The sequence below is a fragment of the Salvelinus alpinus genome, chromosome 3 (genome assembly GCF_045679555.1).
Source record: "Salvelinus alpinus chromosome 3, SLU_Salpinus.1, whole genome shotgun sequence".
In the NCBI taxonomy this organism is placed as follows: Eukaryota; Metazoa; Chordata; class Actinopteri; order Salmoniformes; family Salmonidae; genus Salvelinus; species Salvelinus alpinus.
This window is the reverse complement of record NC_092088.1, coordinates 62,461,381-62,483,860: the sequence shown is the minus strand read 5'-3', so window position 1 is coordinate 62,483,860 and position 22,480 is coordinate 62,461,381. Positions and strand designations below refer to the sequence as shown.

The 22,480-nt window shown below is 42.3% G+C and overlaps 1 protein-coding gene across 1 annotated transcript in view; it reads left to right on the top strand.

Moving 5' to 3' along the window:
• The first annotated feature begins 9,608 nt into the window (after positions 1-9,608).
• The window catches only part of LOC139571089 (golgin subfamily A member 7B-like), a 44,106-nt gene continuing 31,234 nt past the window's right edge, over positions 9,609-22,480 (top strand). The window contains exon 1 of the mRNA XM_071393624.1: positions 9,609-9,733. Within this exon, the coding sequence (XP_071249725.1) occupies positions 9,722-9,733 (12 nt within the window). The 5' untranslated portion in view covers positions 9,609-9,721. The remainder of the gene's footprint in view (positions 9,734-22,480) is intronic.

Below are 22,480 nucleotides of genomic sequence, written 5' to 3'. Positions count from 1 at the left end.
AATGCCCACCCAAACTCACGTCCTGACCAACTAACACACAAAACTAAACAGAAAACAGGTCAGGAACGTGACATAAACAGCCTATTAACTCGTCGACAACTGACGTTAACAATGATATATTGAATTCACATCTCTAACTCAACCAACAATAAAAGTTCAAGAATGGGATTAAGCCAGTGGCTCAGATGGAACAATCCATGCAGTAGATATATCTAGTTAAATGTTTATTTGGTTGCGTTGTCAATTCAATATTACAAATTAGTATTACTGCAAATTAGTAACAAATCCATGGCCACATTTTGAGATTACTGTTACTATGAATGTCTTCGTATGCAATAACATAAAGCATGCATGTTCAAGATAGCATATGCATAGGACGTCGCAGGTCTGTGGAGATCTTCACAATTGCTGTAATAATCTGCACAGAATCTTGAAAGGCATTGATCACTTTATCAAAAGCACCATGTACTTTTAATGTAATCTCAACTGCAATCCAGGTACAGTAATTTGGTTCTGCTATGAGATGAAGCACAGTGATAACACTTTCATCTGTTGTATAAATAAACAAAATATCTGACATTGTATTCCCATTTGAACATTGTTGTGCTTTGCTGTGCCTACCTACAGTACGTGTACAAATTACCTCGACTAACCTGTACTCCCACACATTGACTCGGTACCGGTACCCCCTGTATACAGCCTCATTATTGCTATTTTTAACTTTAGTTCATTTAGTAAATATTTTCTTAACTCTATTTTCTTAAAACGTAATTGTTGGTTAAGGGCTTGTAGGTAAGCATTTCACAATAATGTGAAATATTGATTTTATTTTAAATTGTTGCTAGCGCAGTGATAGACATTTGGGTGACAGCTACACAAGAAATCTGACATTCTTTTTCCATTGGAATTTAGTTATGCTTTAAGATGGTTGAAAGCATAGTGATAATAATTGATAATAATGGGGCCGCAGGTAGCCTAGCGGTTAATAATTGAGAGTGTTAGGCCAGTAACCAAAAGGTTGCTGTTTCAGATCCCAAAGCTGACCATGTGCCCTTAAGTAAGGCACTTCACCCTAATTGCTCCTGTAAGTCTCCCTGGATAACAGTGTCTGCTAAATGACTAAAATATAAATGACAACACATTGAAAATTAATTTAACTTTTGGTTGTGTTTGTGAATGTGTGAATATAGTTTGCAATCTCTTTGATCAACATCTCAGCTATTGCTCACATTGAAATGATGTAGTGTGCCCAGTGGGTAAGCACTCACTGTTAAACGTACCAATCATTGCTGATTATGTAATTTATTGCTCCCTCGAATTTCAATGGCAGTATTTGTGTTTGACTGATTTACACTGTTAACACAGTCACATCTCACTATGACTAGTGTAGCCCTACTTACTGTAGCTTACTGCACTTGCAGTGAATTAGGGGCGAAGCGGGATTTGAACTCACAACCCTAAGCTCTTAGCACTCACTTAATGTACAAATACTTTGAACGATTGTTGCCTCAAGTGTCTCTCTCAGTATTTATGCCTGAATGAGTTATCAGGCAAACAGCCTGAAATAACTGTTGGATGTTGTTGTTTACAGCTGACGTAGAGAGCCAGATGGAAAGGGAGGTATTTCCTCTGAATTATGAATAAACATTACAATTATTAATAACTAAGGGAAAACACAAAGCAGGGGTGCAACTTTGGTATTAGAAGTGGGGTGGCAATAACCTGGCAGGGGTCCTCCCTTAGATCTTTTTGGGGTATCTAAAGCTCATTTCCTGCATTTCTACTAGGGCTGTCCCTGACTAAAAAAAATCTTGGTCCACCAAGAGTAGTCTTTTCTTTTGACCAATCAATTTAAAACATTGACAGGAACATTTCAAACAAAAGACGATGAATAAATTGACAAAACTCATAAATGGAGTGAAATAAACAGAAACTTCTTCATCACAAGTGTAGCATAGGTTGTGATTTCTGCAAAACACAGTAAATTACTGTAATTGTCATGGATTCCCCCATACTGCTGCTCATTCTGTGCGGAGGTCTACGTCACCGTCCTCTAGGCATCACTGAACTGTTTCATTATACACACCTGGTTCCCATTCCCCCTGATTAGTAATTGTATATATGTGCCCTCTGTTCACTATTGTTTGGTCGGTTAATGTTCCATTGTCCGTTGGGCTTGTGAGTACCTGTGCTTTAGTGTATCGGCTTTCATGCACTCGTTATTACGGGTCTCATCCCATGTATTGTTGTGCACTTGTTATTATGGGTCTTGTCCCATGTATTTATCAGAGGTTTAACCTCGCTCTCTTGTTTGGGTTACATCCCTGTGTTTTCGTACACGTGTTTGTTTTGGGCTTCGTCCGTTTGCCTTTAATGGCATGTTGTATTTTTGGGTGGAGTATTAAAACCCCCCAATTACGTATTCCTGCTCCTGTCTCCAATCATTTATACAACGTAACAGTAATACTACTTTATTGAATGCATTAACAGAAATTAACATAACCGAACAAACATTTCAGATTAACTATGGGAACTAAAGATAAATGTAAGCTACTTCTGGTGATGTAATTGGGAATTGATAGACACAGCACACAATGCACACAATGAAGTTATGAAACAATGAATATCCATGAAATGGCGGTAGAGCACATTCTGGAATGAAACATGCATTGTTTATTTCATTCCATTTATGAGTTTTCTATTCAATTTATTCATTGTCTTTTGTTTGAAAAGCTTTTGTCAATGTTGAGTAAGGACCTGATTACGCACATAGAAGTAGGACTAGTCTACCTGGCCTGCACGCACATGTAGGCCTATAAATGTGCCCATTTGGGGATGTCCGATAATATTAATTGTCGTGACGTTGTATTAGTTCATGTGACGACTGCTGCTCATTGAATGATTAACGGTTTATAATTGCGTGATTAAATGAATCAGGCAATTATTAACTCATTAACCTGGGGCACCATGGGAAAATTAGTTTTATTGAGTTTCTATTTCCCAAATTAACTCAAAGAATATGAGAATATCGATTTTACAACAGTCGCTAATTAATCAATTTCCTCTACAGTCTCATTCTGAACGTCGCATAATCCGTGAATCTGCACAAACCCGAGTCCCACCAATGATTTCGTACCACACCATTTTAGTTGATTATTTATTTACTAGAAAGCTAAAATAATAATAAAAGATACACATACACAAAAACACAGTTTAGGCTATTGGTTAGAACTTAGTACAACGGGCCAACTCACTCTGGCGCATGTTACCCAAAATGGGGATTTAAAAGAGAGAGAAAGTACACGAGAGAAATATACATTTGGGTGCATTTGTCAGCTATGTTTATTTTATCCCTAGCGTTGCCCCGAACTGCTGCTCTTATGGGTCAGAATATAAGGATGTAATTACGTGTTGAAGGTCTCCGATGAGATTCTCCGCGTGGACCGTTTAGGCTTCTCAATGACGCACTTCTCTGGTGCAACGCTCTGGTTGTCCTCGCAATGTCAGTGTCCTTTTGGCTTCATGGTCTGATTCCTTGCCCTTGTTATGAATGGGGTCTTCTGAGGACAACCAGCCCTGTAGCCCAAGGCTCACGGCGTAGGAATGAAAACAATGTAGATACCACGGTTTGATGGGGAGTGGAGACCGGGTGGTTCGGCTTGAATTCACCCGCTTAGACGCAGCTACTCATCTGTAGTATGGGTAGAAAAGGGTTCCTTTATCTTCAACCTCGTGTTGCATTTTGGGTTTGTTGACTACTCAGACCTTGGCTGCAGCTCGGGTCACTTAGTCTGATATGATAATTCTTAACTCACATGTCTTATACGCTCGGGTCAGAAGTGGGTGTAACCGCAATTGTCTGGGCGTTACAAGGCAAGGTCTGGATTTTACTCAGATCCAATTTAGACAACTAACTTCACATTTCATCTTTACCAAAACATTCTCTTTGATTTGTACATTTCCCCCCCAACATACAATGTATAAATATCAAGCACATATTAGGAAAACTCTTAAAGTTACAATGTTTTTGTTATAACGTCGTCCTTTGACTTTTAATAACATAACAAAACTGATATTAATTTTCATATTCCATCTATCGTCATTACCACCATTGTGGCTGACGAAACCCCTTGTCCCAAAGTCCATTTATTGCATGTTAATGTTCTCCATAGTTCTCCATAGTGAGAGGACAAAGGAATTTGGTCTCCTGCCTTACAGTTACAATGAGCGTGAGGTGTCATAAAACACCCCCATCTTCCTATCCCTTGAGATCGAACCTTCTCCTCTGGTGGGGGTGAAATCTCTCTGCAGGATTGTGGTCATTGGTAACCTGAGCCGAGCAGGACAGTCATGACATCATGATTGTCTTAACTCACCACCACATTGTGCTGTCAAACGTCAGAATATCAGTCTTCAACCGCTTGGCTGCTAGTATCATCGTTTGAGTCAGTTCTAGTGTGTTTGAGGCAAAAATAATACATAAATTAGTGAGCTAGCTAATGTTTGGCTAGCTCCAATGGTACATCAACTGGTGAAAACTATCTAAGTTATTTTACTTTTGTTGAAACGGGACAAAGAGGCTACAAAACATTTCCATACACACAACAGCTGTTAAATACTGCTGTCTGACTCATCATAAATGTTGATGAAAATACAAGTGTTACACATGGAACTTTAGATATACTTCTCCTTAATGCAACCGCTGTGTCAGATTTAAAAAAAACTTTACGGAAAAAGCACAGCATGCAATAATCTGAGTACAGCGCTCAGAGACCAAAACAAGCCAAACAGATATCCGCCATGTTGTGTAGTCAACAGAAGTCAGAAATAGCATTATAAATATTCACTTACCTTTGATGATCTTCATCAGAATGCACTCCCAGGAATCCCAGTTCCACAATAAATGTTTGATTTGTTCAATAAAGTTAATAATTTATGTCCAAATACCTCATTTTTGTTTGTGCGTTTAGCCCAGTAATCCAAATTCATGACGCGCGAGCAGACGAAAAGTCAAAAAGTTCCGTTACACTCCGTAGAAATATGTCAAACGATGTATAGAATCAATCTTTAGGATGTGTTTATCATAAATCTTCAATAATGTTCCAACCGGAGAATTCCTTTGTCTGTAGAAATGCTTTGGAAAGCAAGCTAACTTTCACGTGAACGCGCGTGGTCAGCTAATGGCACTCTGCCAGACCTCTGACTCAATCCCCTCTCATTCGCCCCCACTTCACAGTAGAAGCATGAAACAAGGTTCTAAAGACTGTTGACATCTAGTGGAAGCCTTAGGAAGTGCAATATGACCAATATCCCACTGTATCTTCGATAGGCAATGAGTTGAAAACCTACAAACCTCAGATTTCCCACTTCCTGGTTGGATATTTTCTCAGGTTTTTGCCTGCCATATGAGTTCTGTTATACTCACAGACATCATTCAAACAGCTTTAGAAACGTCAGAGTGTTTTCTATCCACATATACTAATAATATGCATATCTTAGCTTCTGGGACTGAGTAGCAGGCAGTTTACTCTGGGCACCTCTAGGCACCTTATTCATCCAAGCTACTCAATAATGCCCCCAGCCATAAGAGCAGTTACACTGACAGCTACATCAGTCAAATAAAGAGTAGCCGGTTTCTGCTCTGGTTGCTTTTCAGTGGCGACACGTCATTCAGGAGAGGTAGGGCAGAGCCTGTTGAGCATTGATATGTCACATATCAATTTGCAAACAATGTAAAAAATAAAATAAAATAATTAATAAAGCTGCATACAAACATGGCCTCTTTTTTGCTTTCTTAAGGCAGCTCCAAAATGCAGGTGTTTAAGCCTAGCTCAGTGTTTTCTGTGGTAGAGGGGAAGCCAGCGGAAAATACAGAGCGTAGGGGTTGGTAATCTTCTCTAGTTGCGCCGTGATTGGCTCAGTGTTCTGTCACACATGGGGACACTACGTCACAGCAAAATCTACAGGGAGAGCTAGAAAGTTCAAGCCCCCTTGGGTGCTGCCATAGATTTACATTAGAAGGGCCTATCCAAGAAGGCTCAATTTTATCTGTGGCCAATGACCTTATGTTAAATCACGTTATATCTGCCATAGCTTTGATTGGACTGATCATGTCAACATCATACGTTCCAAATCTTAGCTAGCAAGCTAAACAAGCATTCATCCTCATGCATCAAGTCGGCAAACTACTGGCAAATCCTTTTCAAACCTTGTCATATGAAGATAAATTACAGATAAAATGTATCGGAAATTGGACAAACATTAAACAAGTTGGAAATCGCAAATTCAGCAATGAGTGCGCCACTGCAGCCCAAGGTTTGATCCCAGGCTGTGTCACAGCCGGCTGTGACCGGGAGACCCATCAGGCTGCGCACAATTGGCCGATCAGCGTCCGGTTTAGGAGAGGGTTTGGCCTTGTCTCATCGTGCTCTAGCGACTTCTTGGAAGCTGACTTCGGTCCTCGGTTCGACAGTGTTTCCTCTGACACATTGGTGCGGCTTGGCTCCCGACCTTCACTGAGTCCGTAGGGGAGTTGCAGCGATGAGACAAGATCGTAACTACCAATTGGATATAACGAAAAAGGGGGAAATGCCATGGGCCAGAAAAGTTGGAATACATTGACCATGCTGTCAATCCAGCATGACTTCTGCCGCGTTCAAAACAACTAGAAATTCGGAACTGGGAAATCTCAGACTTCTGTGAGTTCAAGACAACTGGGGACTCAGATAAAACTAGCTCTGACTGGGAAAATATGGAAAAGAATTTTGAATAGTCATTCAACTCGGAATTCCAAGTCGGATTTCGGCCCTCTTTCTAGAGCCCACAAGAAAGACCGCCACGCCACCTTCCTGTTCAAGGGAGCACAGCGCAACAAGATGAGTCCAAAAATGTCTTGTATGCTGCTGCATAAATTGTAATATGCCAGGGAGATATGTATACTGTAGCAAAGAAAGTAATACTAAGTGTATGTTGTGTAGTACGCTGTTCGTAGCACATGTGCCTCGGCCTAATGTTCAGACCTGGTGGTGCACATGTGTAGCCTATAGCCTGTTTTAGAGAAATGTCATCGAATATTGTATGAGCTTTCATTATCTTCTTATTTGCCCCCTTTATTTATCCTACGGGTCTGACTCGGTGTACAGGGAGAATACTGTAAGAATGGCCCTTGTTCGGAATTCTGTCGCTGTACATTTCAAAGTGCGGCCTACGTCTGTCCTAGTTCACTCATTAATGTCTTAATCCAAAATATGGATTGCCTCATCCTCTCGTCGCCCCCTTATGCCATAGTTTGTGCATCTCAATTATCAGTAGAAACCACATTGTGTCATATCAGCTATGGTTTTTTTAAAGGCAGTAAATGAGGCTGAATTAACTGTTTCACTGCCAGACAAGGCTCTGCTGATAGCCAGGTGTAGCAGTGCTAAGGATTCACTACATGGTGCTGAAAAGAAAGTTCTGCTGTTCGGACAGCTTTATGTAGGCCCTAACAGTTTGTGGGCAATGTTTGTCACCGTTATAGTGTATTGTTTAGTGTTGCATGGGTTGTGTAGTGGCTTTGCTGGCATGCATCTATATTTTGTTGTTGTTGAGTTTGCCCGACCAAGATGTACATGCTAAAATCACCACTGTTGCTTTTACAACTCTGAGAAAAAGCAGAACACACATACAGCAGCTGCAGACAGCAGCACCATGCTGGTCAGAAGCTTTGCCTTCACACAGCCTGTCCGCACACACTGTGGTGTCCCAGCATTCCTAAATCCAGCTGGCATAAACCGCCAAACAGCCTACCCGACCACTCTGAGGCGTCTGCATGGTCCTAAAGCACACTGATGCCATTAATTTTGTTTCACAGTGCAATAATAAAACTGGGGGAGACAAAAATGCAACTTTAGAATGTGGGGGAGTCATGTCCCCCCTGTCCCCAGTGAAGTTGCGCCCCTGACACAAAGTTTACAAGAAAAATGACCTCTGGTTTTTGCACAGACAAATCACTCATATACACTGAAAAATATATAAACGCAACATGAATAGTGTTGGTCCCATTTTTCATGAGCTAAAATAAAAGATCCCCGAAATGTTCCATACACACTTGTTTTGCTCTAATTTTGTGCACAGATTTGTTTACATTGCTGTTAGTGAGCGTTTCTCCTTTACCAAGATAGTCCATCCACCTTGCAGGTGTGGCATATCATGAAGCTGATTTAACAGCATGATCATTACAAAGGTGCACCTTGTGCTGGTGACAATAAAGGGATACTCTGAAATGTGCAGTTTTGTCACACAACACAAAACCACAGATTTCTCAAGTTTTGAGGGAGCGTGGTATTGGCATGCTGACTGCAGGAATGTCCACCAGAGCTGTTGCCAGAGAATGTAATGTTAATTGCTCTACCATAAGCTGCCGCCAACGTCGTTTTAGAGAATTGATCAGTACGTCCAACCGGCCTCACAACCACAGACCACATGTAACCACGCCAGCCCAGGACCACCACATCTGGCTTCTTCACCTGCGGGATCATCTGAGACCAGCCACCCGGACAGTTGATGAAACTGTGGGTTTGCACAACCAAATAATTTCTCAACAAACTGTCAAACCGTCTCAGGGAAGCTCAACTACGTGCTCATCATCCTCACCAGGGTCTTTACCTGACTGCAGTTCGGCAAATGCTCACCTTTGATGGCCAGTGGCATGCTGGAGAAGTGTGCTCTTCACGGATAAATCCCAGTTTCAGCATGTATAGCGTTGTGTGGGCGAGCGGTTTACTGATTTTAAAGGTTGTGAACTGAATGCCCATGGTGGCAGTGGGGTTATGGTATGAGCAGGCAAAAGCTACAGACAACTAACACAATTACATTTTATCGATGGCAATTTGAATGCACAGAGCTACCGTGATGAGATCCTGAGGCACATTGTCGTGCCATTCATCCGCCGCCATCACCTCATGTTTCAGCATGATTATGCACAGCCCCATGTCACATAGATCTGTACACAATTCCTGGAAGCTGAAAATGTCCCCGTTCTTCCATGGCCTGCATACTCATCAGACATGTCATCCTTTGAGCATGTTTGGGAAGCTCTGGATTGACGTGTAGGACAGCAACTTCACACAGCCATTGAAGAGGAGTGGGAGTACATTCCACAGGCCACAATCAACAGTCTGATTAACTCTATGCGAAGGAGATGTGTCATGCTGCATGAGGCAAATGACGGCCCTACTTTTTTAAAAGGTATCTGTGACAACAGATGTATATCTGTATTCACAGTCATGTGAAATTCATAGATTAGGGACTAATGAATTTATTTCAATTGACTGATTTCCTTACGAATTGTATCTCAGTAAAATCTTTGAAATTGTTGTATGTTGCATGTATATTTTTATTCAGTGTATGTTTACACAGCAGCATACCTTTGAAGACTCATGTCCTCCAGTTTACTATCTAAGAACGTGTCTTCTTTCTTTTCCATCCATATAATTATAAACTAGCCTAGTCTGTAATTACCAACCTCCCCCTCACCCCAGAGCATCTGTCTCTCTCTCTCTCTCTCTCTCTCTCTCTCTCTCATACATACATACAGTCATTGCTCCCTCCCTCCCTCCCCACACACACGCTCGAGCTTGGCAAGTGCATCCCCCGAAGCTCGAGCTACGCTGTCCCACGAGCAGACGCTCTCAGCACCTATTTCAGCACAGGACAGAATCCTGCACCGTCTCATGGCAACATGGCGACTGAGGTAAGACTTTAGGCTAATTTAACATCTTATTCGTTCTTGTGTAGTGGAAATGTATACATTTTTCTCCTTGTGGGAAAAAGATCATGGTAGGTTGATTTTGTAGCGATATGCATTCTATCCTCGCTGTGCCTTTGATTCAATCGATGAGAAACGGGCTGTTGGAATGAACGACGGACAGCTGGTTTATTGTATCATTCCGTGGCGGGAGGCCAGTTTTAACACGACGGAAGACGGGGTTCAAGAGCAAGGAGGCAGTCCTGTAAGCAAACTGCATCAAACATCATATTTTACCGATCGACCAAATATAATGGTGGCTTTCTCATCCACACACATACCGGTAGCATAGCCTACAGTGTGTTCTGAATGTCACAAAAAGAGTCACTGTCAATTCCGGTATCCACGAAGCATATATAACGTTACTGAACACAAATATAAATACAACCATTTCAACGATGTTAGTGAGTTACAGTTCATCTAAGGAAATCAGTCAGTTGAAATAAATAAATTAAGCCCTAATATATCGATTTCACATGACTGGGCAGGGGCACAGCCATGGGTGGGCCTGGGATGGCATAGGCCCACCCACTGAGGAGCCAGGCATAGCCAGAGAATTTGTTTTTCCCCACAATAGGGCTTTATTTCAGACATAAATACTCATCAGTTTCATTAGCTGTCTGGGAAGCTGGTCTCAGACGATCCCGCAGGTGAAGAAGCCGGATGTGGAGGTCCTGGGTTGGCTTGGTTACACGTGGTTTGTGGTACTGACAAATTCTCTAAAACAACATTATGGTAGAGAAATTAACATTAAATTCTCTGGCAACAGCTCTGGTGGACAGTCCTGTAGTCAGCATGCCAATTGCACACTCCCCCAAAACTTGAGATATAAGAGGCGTTGTGTGACAAAACTGAACATTTTAAAGTGGCCTTTTATTGTCTCCGGCACAAGATGCACCTGTGTAATGATCATTCTGTTAAATCAGCTTCTTGATATGCCACACCTGTCAGGTGGATGGATTGTCTTGACAAAGGAGAAATGCCAACTAATAAGAATGTAAACAAATTTGTGCACAATATTTGAGAGAAATAAGCTTTTTGGTGTATGGAACATTTCTGGGATCTTTTTTTTCAACTCATGAAACATAGGACTAACACTTTATATTTTGCATTTATATTTTTGTTTGGTAATAATATATGCATCTTGCTCTAGAATGTGAGTCAGTCCAATTTGGTTGGGGGCCCGCACCTAGTGGTTAGTCCACTGTATCATGATCAGCACCATGGACAGCGGCAGAGCTGTGCGTGTACGTGTGTGTGCGTGTGGTCATATTTCTCATCACACATTCTTTGGGAATTTCAATATATTGCTATGCAGAGCTGGCTGAATTCTAAATGAGATTCAGTGGATTGTTAGAGATACAGAGAAGTTTGCATCTGACTGTCACCTTGCTGTGCCTCCAACAAGTACAGTAGCAGTCATGGTCACTGTACTAGCAAGATGTCAACAAGGATATATGACAATCACTGTTTCCATATAGCATCCATCAGGACAGGGTTTGAGAACTGTATGGTTTCCAATTGTAGCGGAGTTGGTTAGGCGAAGTATACTCACCTGATGAGTAACCTTGCCAAAGATCTGAAGACTTGTGATGCCTTGCCTTTTGCTCAGTGTGCTTACACTGAGATGCTAATCTGTGTTCGACACCAGGTTGGTCACACATAGCAACTAAATAGGATTTCAACGCTCATTTCCAAGTAATCTGTACAGGATTGTAACGGCCTATGTTCCATAGCCTGGATGTGCTGTGATGCTGTTTCATCTAACTAACAGCAACACACACACACATGCTTGCACGCTCGATCACGAACAGCTTCCTCTAACAGCATCAACGTGTGTGTGTGTGTGTGTGTGTGTGTGTGTGTGTGTGTGTGTGTGTGTGTGTGTGTGTGTGTGTGTGTGTGTGTGTGTGTGTGTGTGTGTGTGTGTGTGTGTGTGTGTGTGTGTGTGTGTGTGTGTGTGTGTGTGTGTGTGTGTGTGTGTGTGTGTGTGTGTGTGTGTGTGTGTGTGTGTGTGTGTGTGTGTGTGTGTGTGTGTGTGAGACGGAGAGAGAGGCTGTGTGTGTCTGTGTTATAGCAGGTTGTAATGCTTAGCAGTGCTGAGGCCAGCAGGGCTGATGTCACTGTGTGACAGAGGGTGACTGGCATGGTTGTAACTATTAATTTATGTTACAAGGTGAAGTACTGTCCAGTGATTTCTATACACAAAGCGCATGTTCCTTCTCAGTGTGGTTCTGTGGCTCAGTTGGTAAGGTCACGGCACTAGTCACGTCGTGGGTTCAATTCCAAGAAGGGTACATGATACAAACAGTACCAGTCGAAAGTTTGGACACGCCTACTCATTCAAGGGTTTTTCTTTATTTTTACTATTTTCTACATTGTAGAATAACAGTGAAGACATCACAACTATGAAATAACATATGGAATCATGTAATAATCAAAAAAGTGTTAACCTCTCTTGGGTAGGAAGCTAGGATATGCATATTATTAGTATATTTGGATAGAAAACACTCTAAAGTTTCTAAAACTGTTAAAATTATGTCTGTGAGTATAACAGAACTGATATGGCAGGCGAAACCCCGACGACAAACCATCCCCCAGAAAAATGTTTTCAGCCTACCACTGTTTTCAATGGCTGTCACTTTTATTATAAGGCGAAATCCTCCCAGATTGCAATTCCTATGGCTTCCACTAGATGTCGACAGTCTTTAGAAAGAGTTTCATGCTGGTTTTTGGAAAAATGAACCAGAAATTATAGTTTTTCTAGGTGGCTCCCATTTTGACTGTAGTGTTTCCAAGCGCGTGGAAGAGAGCGTGTTCTTTGGTATTCTTCTCCGGTAAAGACAGTAACAATTCTCCGTCTTAAATTGTATCATTTATTTACGTATTAGGGTACCTAAGGTTTGATTATAAACGTTGTTTGACTTGTTTGGAAAAGTTTATTAGTAACGTTTGGATTCATTTTGTATGCATTTTGATGGAGTGAAACTGGGTGGATTATTGACTGAAGCGCGCCAGCTAATCTGAGTTATTATGGATATAAAGAAGGACATTATCGAACAAAAGGACCATTTGTGATGTATCTGGGACCTTTTGGTGTGCCAACAGAAGAAGATCATCAAAGGTAAGGCATTTATTATATCGCTATTTCTGACTTTCGTGGCGCAACTGCCTGGTTAAAATATGTTTTTCATGCTTTTGTATGCGGTGCGCTGTCCTCAGATAATCGCATGGTGTGCTTTTGCCGTAAAGCCTTTTTGAAATCTGACACAGTGGCTGGATTAACAAGAAGTTAAGCTATATTTTGATGTATTACACTTGTGATTTTATGAAAGTTAAATTTGTATTATTCTGTAGTTTGAATTTCGCGCTCTGCAATTTCACCGGATGTTGGCCAGGTGGGACGCTACCATCCCACCTGCCCATAAGAAGTTAACCAATGTAATAACCAAATCAGAATATATTTTATATTTGAGATTCTTCAAAGTAGCCACCCTTTGCCTTGATGACAGCATTGCACACTCTTGGCCTTCTCTCCAACAGCTTCACCTGGAATCCTTTTCCAACAGTCTTGAAGGAGTTCCCACTTATGCTGAGCACTTGTTGGCTGCTTTTTCTTCACTCTGCGGTCCAACTCATCCCAAACCATCTCTATTGGGTTGAGGTCGGGAGATTGTGGATACCAGGTCATCTGATGCAGCACACCATCACTCTTCTTCTTGGTCAAATAGCCCTTACACAGCCTGGAGGTGTGTTGGGTAATTGTCCTGTTGAAAAACAAGTGATAGTCCCACTAAGCGCAAACCAGATGAGATGGCGTATCGCTGCAGAATGCTGTGGTAGCCATGCTCGTTAAGTGTGCCTTGAATTCTAAATAAAACAGACAGTGTAACCAGCAAAGCACCATCACACCACCACCTCCATTTTTCACTGTGGGAACCACACATGCGGAGATCATCCGTTCACCTACTTTGCGTCTCACAACTACACAGCAGTTGGAACCAAAAATCTCAAATTTGGACTCATCAGCCCATTAACAGATTTCCACCGGTCTAATGTCCATTGCCTGTGTTTCTTGGCCCAAGCAAGTCTCTTCTTCTTATTGGTGTCCTTTAGTAGTGGTTTCTTTGCAGCAATTTGATCATGAAGGCCTGATTCACAGTCTCCTCTGAACAGTTGATGTTGAGATGTGTCTGTTACTTCAACTCTGATGCATTTATTTGGTCTGCAATTTCTGAGGCTGGTAACTTATCCTCTGCAGCAGAGTTAACTCTGGGTCTTCCTTTCCTGTGGTGATCCTCATGAGAGCCAGTTTCATCATAGCGCTTGATGGTTTTTGCGACTGCACTTGAAGAAACTTTCAAAGTTCTTGACATTTTCTGTATTGACTGACCTTCATGTCTTAAAGTCATGGGGGACTGTCATTTCTCTTTGCTTATTTGAGCTGTTCTTGCTTTAACCTCTCTGGGATATGTGGTTCCAACTTGCGCAACGTGACTACAAAATATCTCATAAGTTACCTGTAAGCTTTGTCCAAACATTTCAAACGACTTTTGTAATACAACTTGAGGTATTTTTTTACGTAAATAATCGATAAAATTTAAGACGGGATCTGTGTTCAATACCGGAGAAAAACAAAGTGTAGCTAGCTTTCAGGTCACGCGCCTCTAACAAAGAGTACACTTCCCTCGAGGCTCATTCTGAACAGTGCTACTTCTTCATTTCTCAAAGGAAAAACCTCAACCAATTTCTAAAGACTGTTGACATCCAGTGGAAGCGATAGGAACTGCAGGAAGGTCCCTTAGAAATCTGGATTCCCAATGAAATCCCATTGAAAAGAGTGACCTCAAAAAAAAGAAATTCTGAATGGTTTGTCCTCGGGGTTTTGCCTGCCAAATAAGTTATGTTATACTCAGACATGATTCAAACAGTTTTAGAGACTTCAGAGTGTTTTCTATCCAAATCTACTAATAATATGCATATCTTTGCTTCTGGGCCTGAGTAGCAGGTAGTTTACTTTGGACACGCTTTTCATCCGGACGTGAAAATGCTGCCCCCTATCCATAAGAAGTTAACAAGTCACACCTGTTAATTGAAATGCATTCCAGGTGACTACCTCATGAAGCTGGTTGATAGAATGCCAAGAGTGTGCATAGCTGTCATCAAGGCCATGGGTGGCTACTTTGAAGAATCTCTATAAAATATATTTTGATTTGTTAAAGACTTTTTTAGTTACTTCATGATTCCGTTTGTGTTATTTCATAGTTTTGATGTCTTCACTATTAATCTACAATGTAGAAAATAGTAAAAATAAAGAAAAACCCTTGAATGAGTATGTTTCCAAACTTTTGACTGGTACTGTACTTACTGTAAAATCTATCCACTCACTGTGCAGCTTGTTGCTGGTAAGTGGGTTAGCTGAGTGGCATATTTTATTATTATATTACCCTGTTAGACAAATCATTGTTTAGAAAATGTATTAAAGCAGTAACATGCCACTTAGTAAAACACTTTTGTCCAAACAGTACAGGTAGTGTATGCATTTTTAGTGTAATTCTTGCAGGAATTCTTAAGTTCCTACCGCCATGCTCTAACCAACACATCCACATGCACATAGAAGTGCGTGGATAAACTCACACCAACATGATTGTTTTTACTGCAACGCAGGAAAACAAACATGTTGTCGGACCTTTTGACCAAGACGGTTCTGGCGTTTTGACCAGTGAAGAGCTTAGACTGCGACTCATATGGCACCGTATTCCCTACTTAGTGCACTACTTTTGAACAGAGCCCTATGGCACTAAGGAATAGGTTGACATTTTGGACATAGGCTTAGTGTCCTTGGGTGTTGTTCTGACTCCTCTATCCTCTATAGATGGGTGGGGCTCAGAGCTGTCACAGTCTACTGTACAGTATGTCTGTGAGGCCTCAGCTGAGGCCAGTGACTCAGTGTTTCGCCCCAGGGAATCTCACTGTCTGGCCTGGCCCGCTGTGTGTGTGTGTGTGTGTGTGTGTGTGTGTGTGTGTGTGTGTGTGTGTGTGTGTGTGTGTGTGTGTGTGTGTGTGTGTGTGTGTGTGTGTGTGTGTGTGTGTGTGTGTGTGTGTGTGTGTGTGTGTGCATGCGTGCGTGGCATGATGTGTCAAGGTCTTTGCTGTCTTTAATGAGCACAATTGTAGCCCTTGTCAGACTGTGAGTGTGTGTGTTCTCTCAGACCCACTGGTTAGTGGAGCATAGTTTGTGTAGTCTGTGTGTGAGAGCGGGTGCATGTGTGTCTGAACATGTGTATTTGTAAGTAAGGCAGTGGAGCTAAGTGCTGAGCTGTCAGATTGATCTTTTGTGTTTCCAGGCCTTGGAGTCGATGGCAGAGCTGTGCTGATTTTCTCTGGTGGTCTGCCAGCAGTCTTGTCCAAGTTCCATCAATCATGTGCATACACACACACACACACACACACACACACACACACACACACACACACACACACACACACACACACACACACACACACACACACACACGCTGGCGACACATCATGTCCAAAGCCCATCAATTATCCATGACATATTTAATGTGAACAGGCTGCTGCAGTTTGTTACCATCAGCCACTGGAGTCTCAAATGAACAGCACATTTTACGCACGCACGCACGCACGCACGCACACACACACACACACACACACACAGTCTCATATAGGCCTGAGTCAGTGGCCTAGAACAATGTTTCCTAAATGTTGAGTCAAGACTAAATGCTGAGTTGTTTCCTATTAGACCACAACTGAAGACTAGTGTGATTAAATAGAACTCTGAGATAAAATTACAATGGCTGTTCTGTGGTCATAATAATAAATTCTTGTTTGTTATATCTTGCAATTTGACAAGAATTGCAGGGTACTACATCCAGAGGAAAACAGTCATACCAAGCTGGTTGTTGAGAAGGAAAGGGTGCCTTCTGTACAAGGTCCTTGTACGCTGACTGTCAGGGAATATTTCACACACAGTGTGTGGGGGGGGGGGGGGCTTGTATACCCTGCTGTCAGGGGCCACACCATGTCTGAGACAACACTGAGGCACACTGAGAGAGAGAGAGAGAGAGAGAGAGAGAGAGAGAGAGAGAGAGAGAGAGAGAGAGAGAGAGAGAGAGAGAGAGAGAGAGAGAGAGAGAGAGAGAGAGAGAGAGAGAGAGAGAGAGAGAGAGAGAGAGAGAGAGAGAGAGAGAGAGAGAGAGAGAGAGAGAGAGAGAGAGAGAGAGAGAGAGAGAGAGAGAGAGAGAGAGAGAGAGAGAGAGAGAGAGAGAGAGAGAGAGAGAGAGAGAGAGAGAGAGAGAGAGAGAGAGAGAGAGAGAGAGAGAGAGAGAGAGAGACGTAGATAGAGATCTGCTTACAGAGAGGAAGAAAGAGGAGAGATGGAGGTGAGGCCAATGAAAAGGGATGAAAGGAGAGAAGCATGGAGGGAGAGAGCGAGCCATACAGTGAGACAGAAAACAGAAGCGATGTGTAATGATCTAGTAATTGTTCTCTCCAATCAGTCCCCTCTAAGGAATAATGTAATTTGTGTTTGTGTGTGTGTGTATGACCGTGCGTGTGTGAATGCGTGCAGAATTACTGTTGTGTAACTAGCCAGTTTTTTTTCATTTGTAACATTTTAACAAGAAAAGAAAAGTATTGCACATTTGGTTTCTTCTGTAAATAGTCTGTGTTTTTGTTGTTTCCAAGCAGCCTGTTCCTCTTGAATGATACAGTAGGGCAAAATGTTGATTTCTGCCTAAATAGACATACCCAAACATAATTATATAAGGGCACAAGGCGAGACCCAAATGCTGACACAGGAGGCAGATGGTTGAGCTCCGATATTTATTACAAAAAAGGGGTAGGCGAAAGGCAGGTCGGGAACAGGCAAGAGTTCATAAACCAGGTCAGAGTCCAAACAGTACCAGGGCATAGGCAGGTTCGAGGTCAGAACAGGCAGGGGTTCAGTGAACAGGTCCGAGTCCAAACAGTACAACGGGATAGGCAGACTCGAGGTCAGAACAGGCAGAGTGGTCAGCCTGGCAGATACGGCGTCAGGACAGGCAAGGGTCAAAACCAGGAGGGCTAGAAAAAACAGAGACTGGGAAAAATAGGAGCTAGGAGAAACACTGGTTGACTTGGCAAACAAGACGAACTGGCACAGAGAGACAGGAAACACAGGGATAAATACACGGGACTAATGGGGAAAACAGGAGACACCTGGGGGTGGGTGGAGACAATCACTAAGACAGGTGAAACAGATCAGGGCGTGACAAATTATGCTTTCTAAATATAGTAACAATAAAATTATAAACGACTTTCTATAAGATTTCACATATTTTTTATAACTAAAACAAATATGATTATACTTAGTGAGTACAATATTGGCACCATTTCATATAACTTAGAACAGAGAATTTTCTCCTAAGCATCCACTGAGCGGCGCAGAGACACCATTCAATGTGTGCAGACTCGTTACAACTTCAGCTTTAAGCACAAGGTGATTTTGTCTGTCTGTGACCAAGAGAAAATGGTCTTGTTTAAGTTCTATGAAATTATTTAGTATGTTTGCATGTTGAGAGCTCTAGATCCAGCTGAGAATATCACAGGCTGAACTGTCACTGTTTATATGCCATCACACAGGCTTGGCTCAGTCGCTCAGAAGAAGAGCAAATCGATTATTTGTCTGGATAGGTCAGAACATTTGACACTTCATTCCCTATGCAAATGTGGGGTCTGAAACCTGACACTTCAAGTCAGCTCCGCTGAGAGAGTGGGTGCGGAGAGCAGAAAGATGGATCTTTCTGGCACTATAAGGGACGGGATCCTACAACGTTCACAGAGCGCTTTGTACACCAGAATGTCAGTCCAGAACCGCTCAGAGGTTTTTAAGACAAGTGTTGTGCACACAGTATGTGTTGTAACTTCTATTAGAAATTGGCTAAGGAAGAATCTCAGCCAATGAGAAGATCAGAACCTTATTCTGTGTTCATTATGAGTGAATGCATGTCTTCATACATTGAAGTAAATCAATTGGAATGGTACATGGATTCCTATTATCAACAGGGGTCACACTAGAATTCAGAAACCAGCATTTTAAACCGTTTCACCTGCATTTTTTTTATTGAAAGTCAAGTGTTTTTTTGTTTTTTTATTCAATAGAATGATCAGGGGTATGCAACTATAGTTTTCCTTCACAAAAAGTGCAACACATTCGGCAGAAAATAGCTTAATTTTCATCAGATGACAACAGAAGTGCAACGCTATTAGGCTGGCAGCCACACAAGCTTACAAAGAAAAAGTATGGCCATCATATTTCGAACGTTTATCATACAAAGAATGTAGCCAGTTACACTATATACACAAAAGAATGTGGACACCCCTTTAAATTAGTGGATTTGGCTATTTCAGCCACAACCATTGATGACGGGTGTATAAACTCGAGCACACAGCCATGAAATCTCCATAGACAAACATTGGCAGTAGATTGGCCTTACTGAAGTGCTCAGTGACTTTCAACATGGCACTGTCATAGGATGCCACCTTTCCAACAAGTCAGTTCATAAAATGTCTGCCCTGCTAGAGCTGCCCCGGTCGACTGTAAGGGCTGTTAGTGTGAAGTGGAAACATCTAGGAGCAACAACGTCTCAGCTGTGAACTGGTAGGCCACACATGCTCACAGAACGGGACCGCCGAGTGCTGAAGCGCATTATGCGTAAGAATCGACTGTCCTCGGTTGCAACACTCACTACCGACTTCCAAACTGCCTCTCGTAGCAGCGTCAGCACAAGAACTGTTAGTTGGGAGCTTCATGAAATGGTTCCGGCCGAGCAGCCGCACACACTCCTAAGAACACCATGCACAATGCCAAGCGTCGGCTGGAGTGGTGTAAAGCTCACCACCATTGGACACTGGAGCAGTGGAAACGTGTTCTCTGGAGTGATGAATCACGTTGCACCATCTGGCAGTCCAACGGACGAATCTGGGTTTGTCAGATCCCAGGAGAACGCTACCTGCCCAAACGCATAGTGCCTACTGTAACATTTGGTGGAGGAGGAATAATGGTCTGGGGCTGTTTTTCTTTGTTCGGGTTAGGCCCCTTAGTTCCAGTGAATGGAAATATTAACGCTACAGTAATGTCATTCTAGACGATTTTGTCCTTCCAACTTTGTGGCAACAGTTTGAGGAAGACCCTTTCCTGTTTCAGCATGACATTGCCCCCATGCACAAAGCGAGGTCCATACAGAAATGGTTTGTCTAGATTGGTGTGTTAGAACTTGACTGGCCTGCACAGAGCCCTGACATCAACCCCATCGAACACCTTTGGGATGAATTGGAACGTCGACTGCGAGCCAAGCCTATTCGCTCAACATCAGTGCCCAACCTTACTAATGCTCTTGTGGCTGAATGGAAGCAAGTGACCACAGCAATATTTCAAAATCTAGTGGAGAGCCTTCCCAGAAGAGTGGAGGCTGTTTATTTTTATTTAACCTTTATTTGACATGCTTGTCAGTTATTTTACAATGACGGCCTACCCCGGCCAAACTCTCCCCTAAACCGGACGACACTGGGCCAATTGTGTGCCGCCCTATGGGACTCCGATCACGGCCGGTTGTGATACAGCCCGGGATCGAAACAGGGTCTGGAGTGACTCCTCTAGCACTGAGATGCAATGCCTTAGACCACTGTGCCACTCGGGAGCCCTGTTATAGTAGCAAAGGGGGGACCAACTCTATATTAAGACCCATGATTTTGGAATGAGATGTTTGACGAGCATGTGTCCACATGCTTTTGGTCATGTAGTGTACATTTCGTAATGTTTTTCTTGAAGTTAATCTTGCATTTTACCAAAGAAAAGTAGGCTACGCCGTGAAGAGCACCATAGAAATGTAGCGACGTATGATTCAGAGCGCTGTCTGCCAATTGAATGCCTGTTCGTGAATTCTCATGGGAGTGGAGAAGTGTAATTGAAGCACAAAATTTGTCTGATGCCAAGCAGAAATTACTATAAGATGCATTTTAGATCTGCATTTACAAAACGCAGCAAGATATTTCTTATGCATTTAATATTTCTTCTGCGTGGAAAAACGCAGAATTCTGCATTAACCGGACCCCTGATCAAGTACATGAAATATATCTATAATAGGCAGCTTGACAATACCATTTATAGTTTCAATTTCAAGCTTCATAACATCTTTGTATTTCATGCTATTCAAATTCCTGTAGCTACCTCATCACTCAAAAAGGCAACATCGAGGAAAGAAGACGGCTTGTTGTGGTAAACAAGCAACAGAAGGATGGAGAGAAAAAATAAGGAAGGAGGAATAACCTGAGGTAGAGAAAAAAACACTAATCTCATGGGACTAACTGAAGACTGCCGGAGCCTAGCTCCCTTCTTCTCTCTCCCCTTTTCCCCTCTGGCATTTCATGAGAAATAATGCAGAGATTATAAATTCATGAGTAGTGGCCTTGGAGGCATCTACTGTATGTGTGTGTGTGTGTGTTCATGATTAGTGGCATGCATACGGTTGCACAAATGCAGCTTCCCTCCTGGGCGGTTAGCTGAGCACAGAAAGTGTGTGTGTGTGTATGCTTTTGTGTGTCAGTTCAAAAGTAGGCCAAACCTACTTAGCCTACTGTTTAGATTACATGGTCTCCAATGAATATGACGAACATGGTTTTGAGCCCCAGTCACCTAACAACGTTTTGTGAGCTAACACGATTCCTCAGGCCTAAGGCAATGTCAGTCATGCGAGCGTAGTTCACCAAACCACCTCTGCTACATTAGAGGTTCTAGTCTAGCTCAGTTGGTAGGAGCATAGCGTTAAGGTCATTGGTATAATTCACACAGAGATCACTTACACATTCTGCAATGACTGTTTGTAATGTCTTGTTTTGTAACAGCATGTAAAGTTACTCTTTGTAAACCTATGCCAATGAGGAGAAAGTTTGTTAGCAGGCTGTCTGCAGTTCAGTTCTATCGGTCGATATTGATATGACTGTACAGAGCTTTGTGTTTCTAGGAAAATAGAAAGTACTGATATCTGTATGCCTGCAAGCCCATAGTCGTCTCTCTGTCTCTCTTTCTCTCTCTCTCTCTCTGCTCCGTCTCTTAATTATTTATCTTCCCCCCCGCTCTCTCTATTTATATCTCTCCATCTCTAACTCTGTATTTAGGCCTGTTTCCGCTGCTGTTAGGACATATTATTTCATGCTTCCCCTAGCAACAGTGTAGGACGAAGTAATTACCATGGTAATTACATCACTATTAATAAGGTCTTAATGATGTCTTGATCACTGAGTTTGATCTGTTGCAATGATTATAGCACAATAATGTTATGTCATTGTCAACAAGATTTGTGATGGGTGTGTGTGTTTTTATGTGTGTGTGTCCGTTTGTGTGTTTGCTGTGTTGTGATATAAGTAACTGTGATTGGAACATACCGATTTGTTTGCTCTCTGTTTTGAAACACTCTGTGGTACCAACACACACACACACACACACACACACACACACACACACACACACACACACACACACACACACACACACACACACACACACACACACACACACACACACACACACAGACACACACACACACACACATACAGGGGGGATATTACCCTAGCGTCTGAGAGATCAAGACAATAAGGGGGACTGTACTGTATTGTGTCTGGATGCTTTCA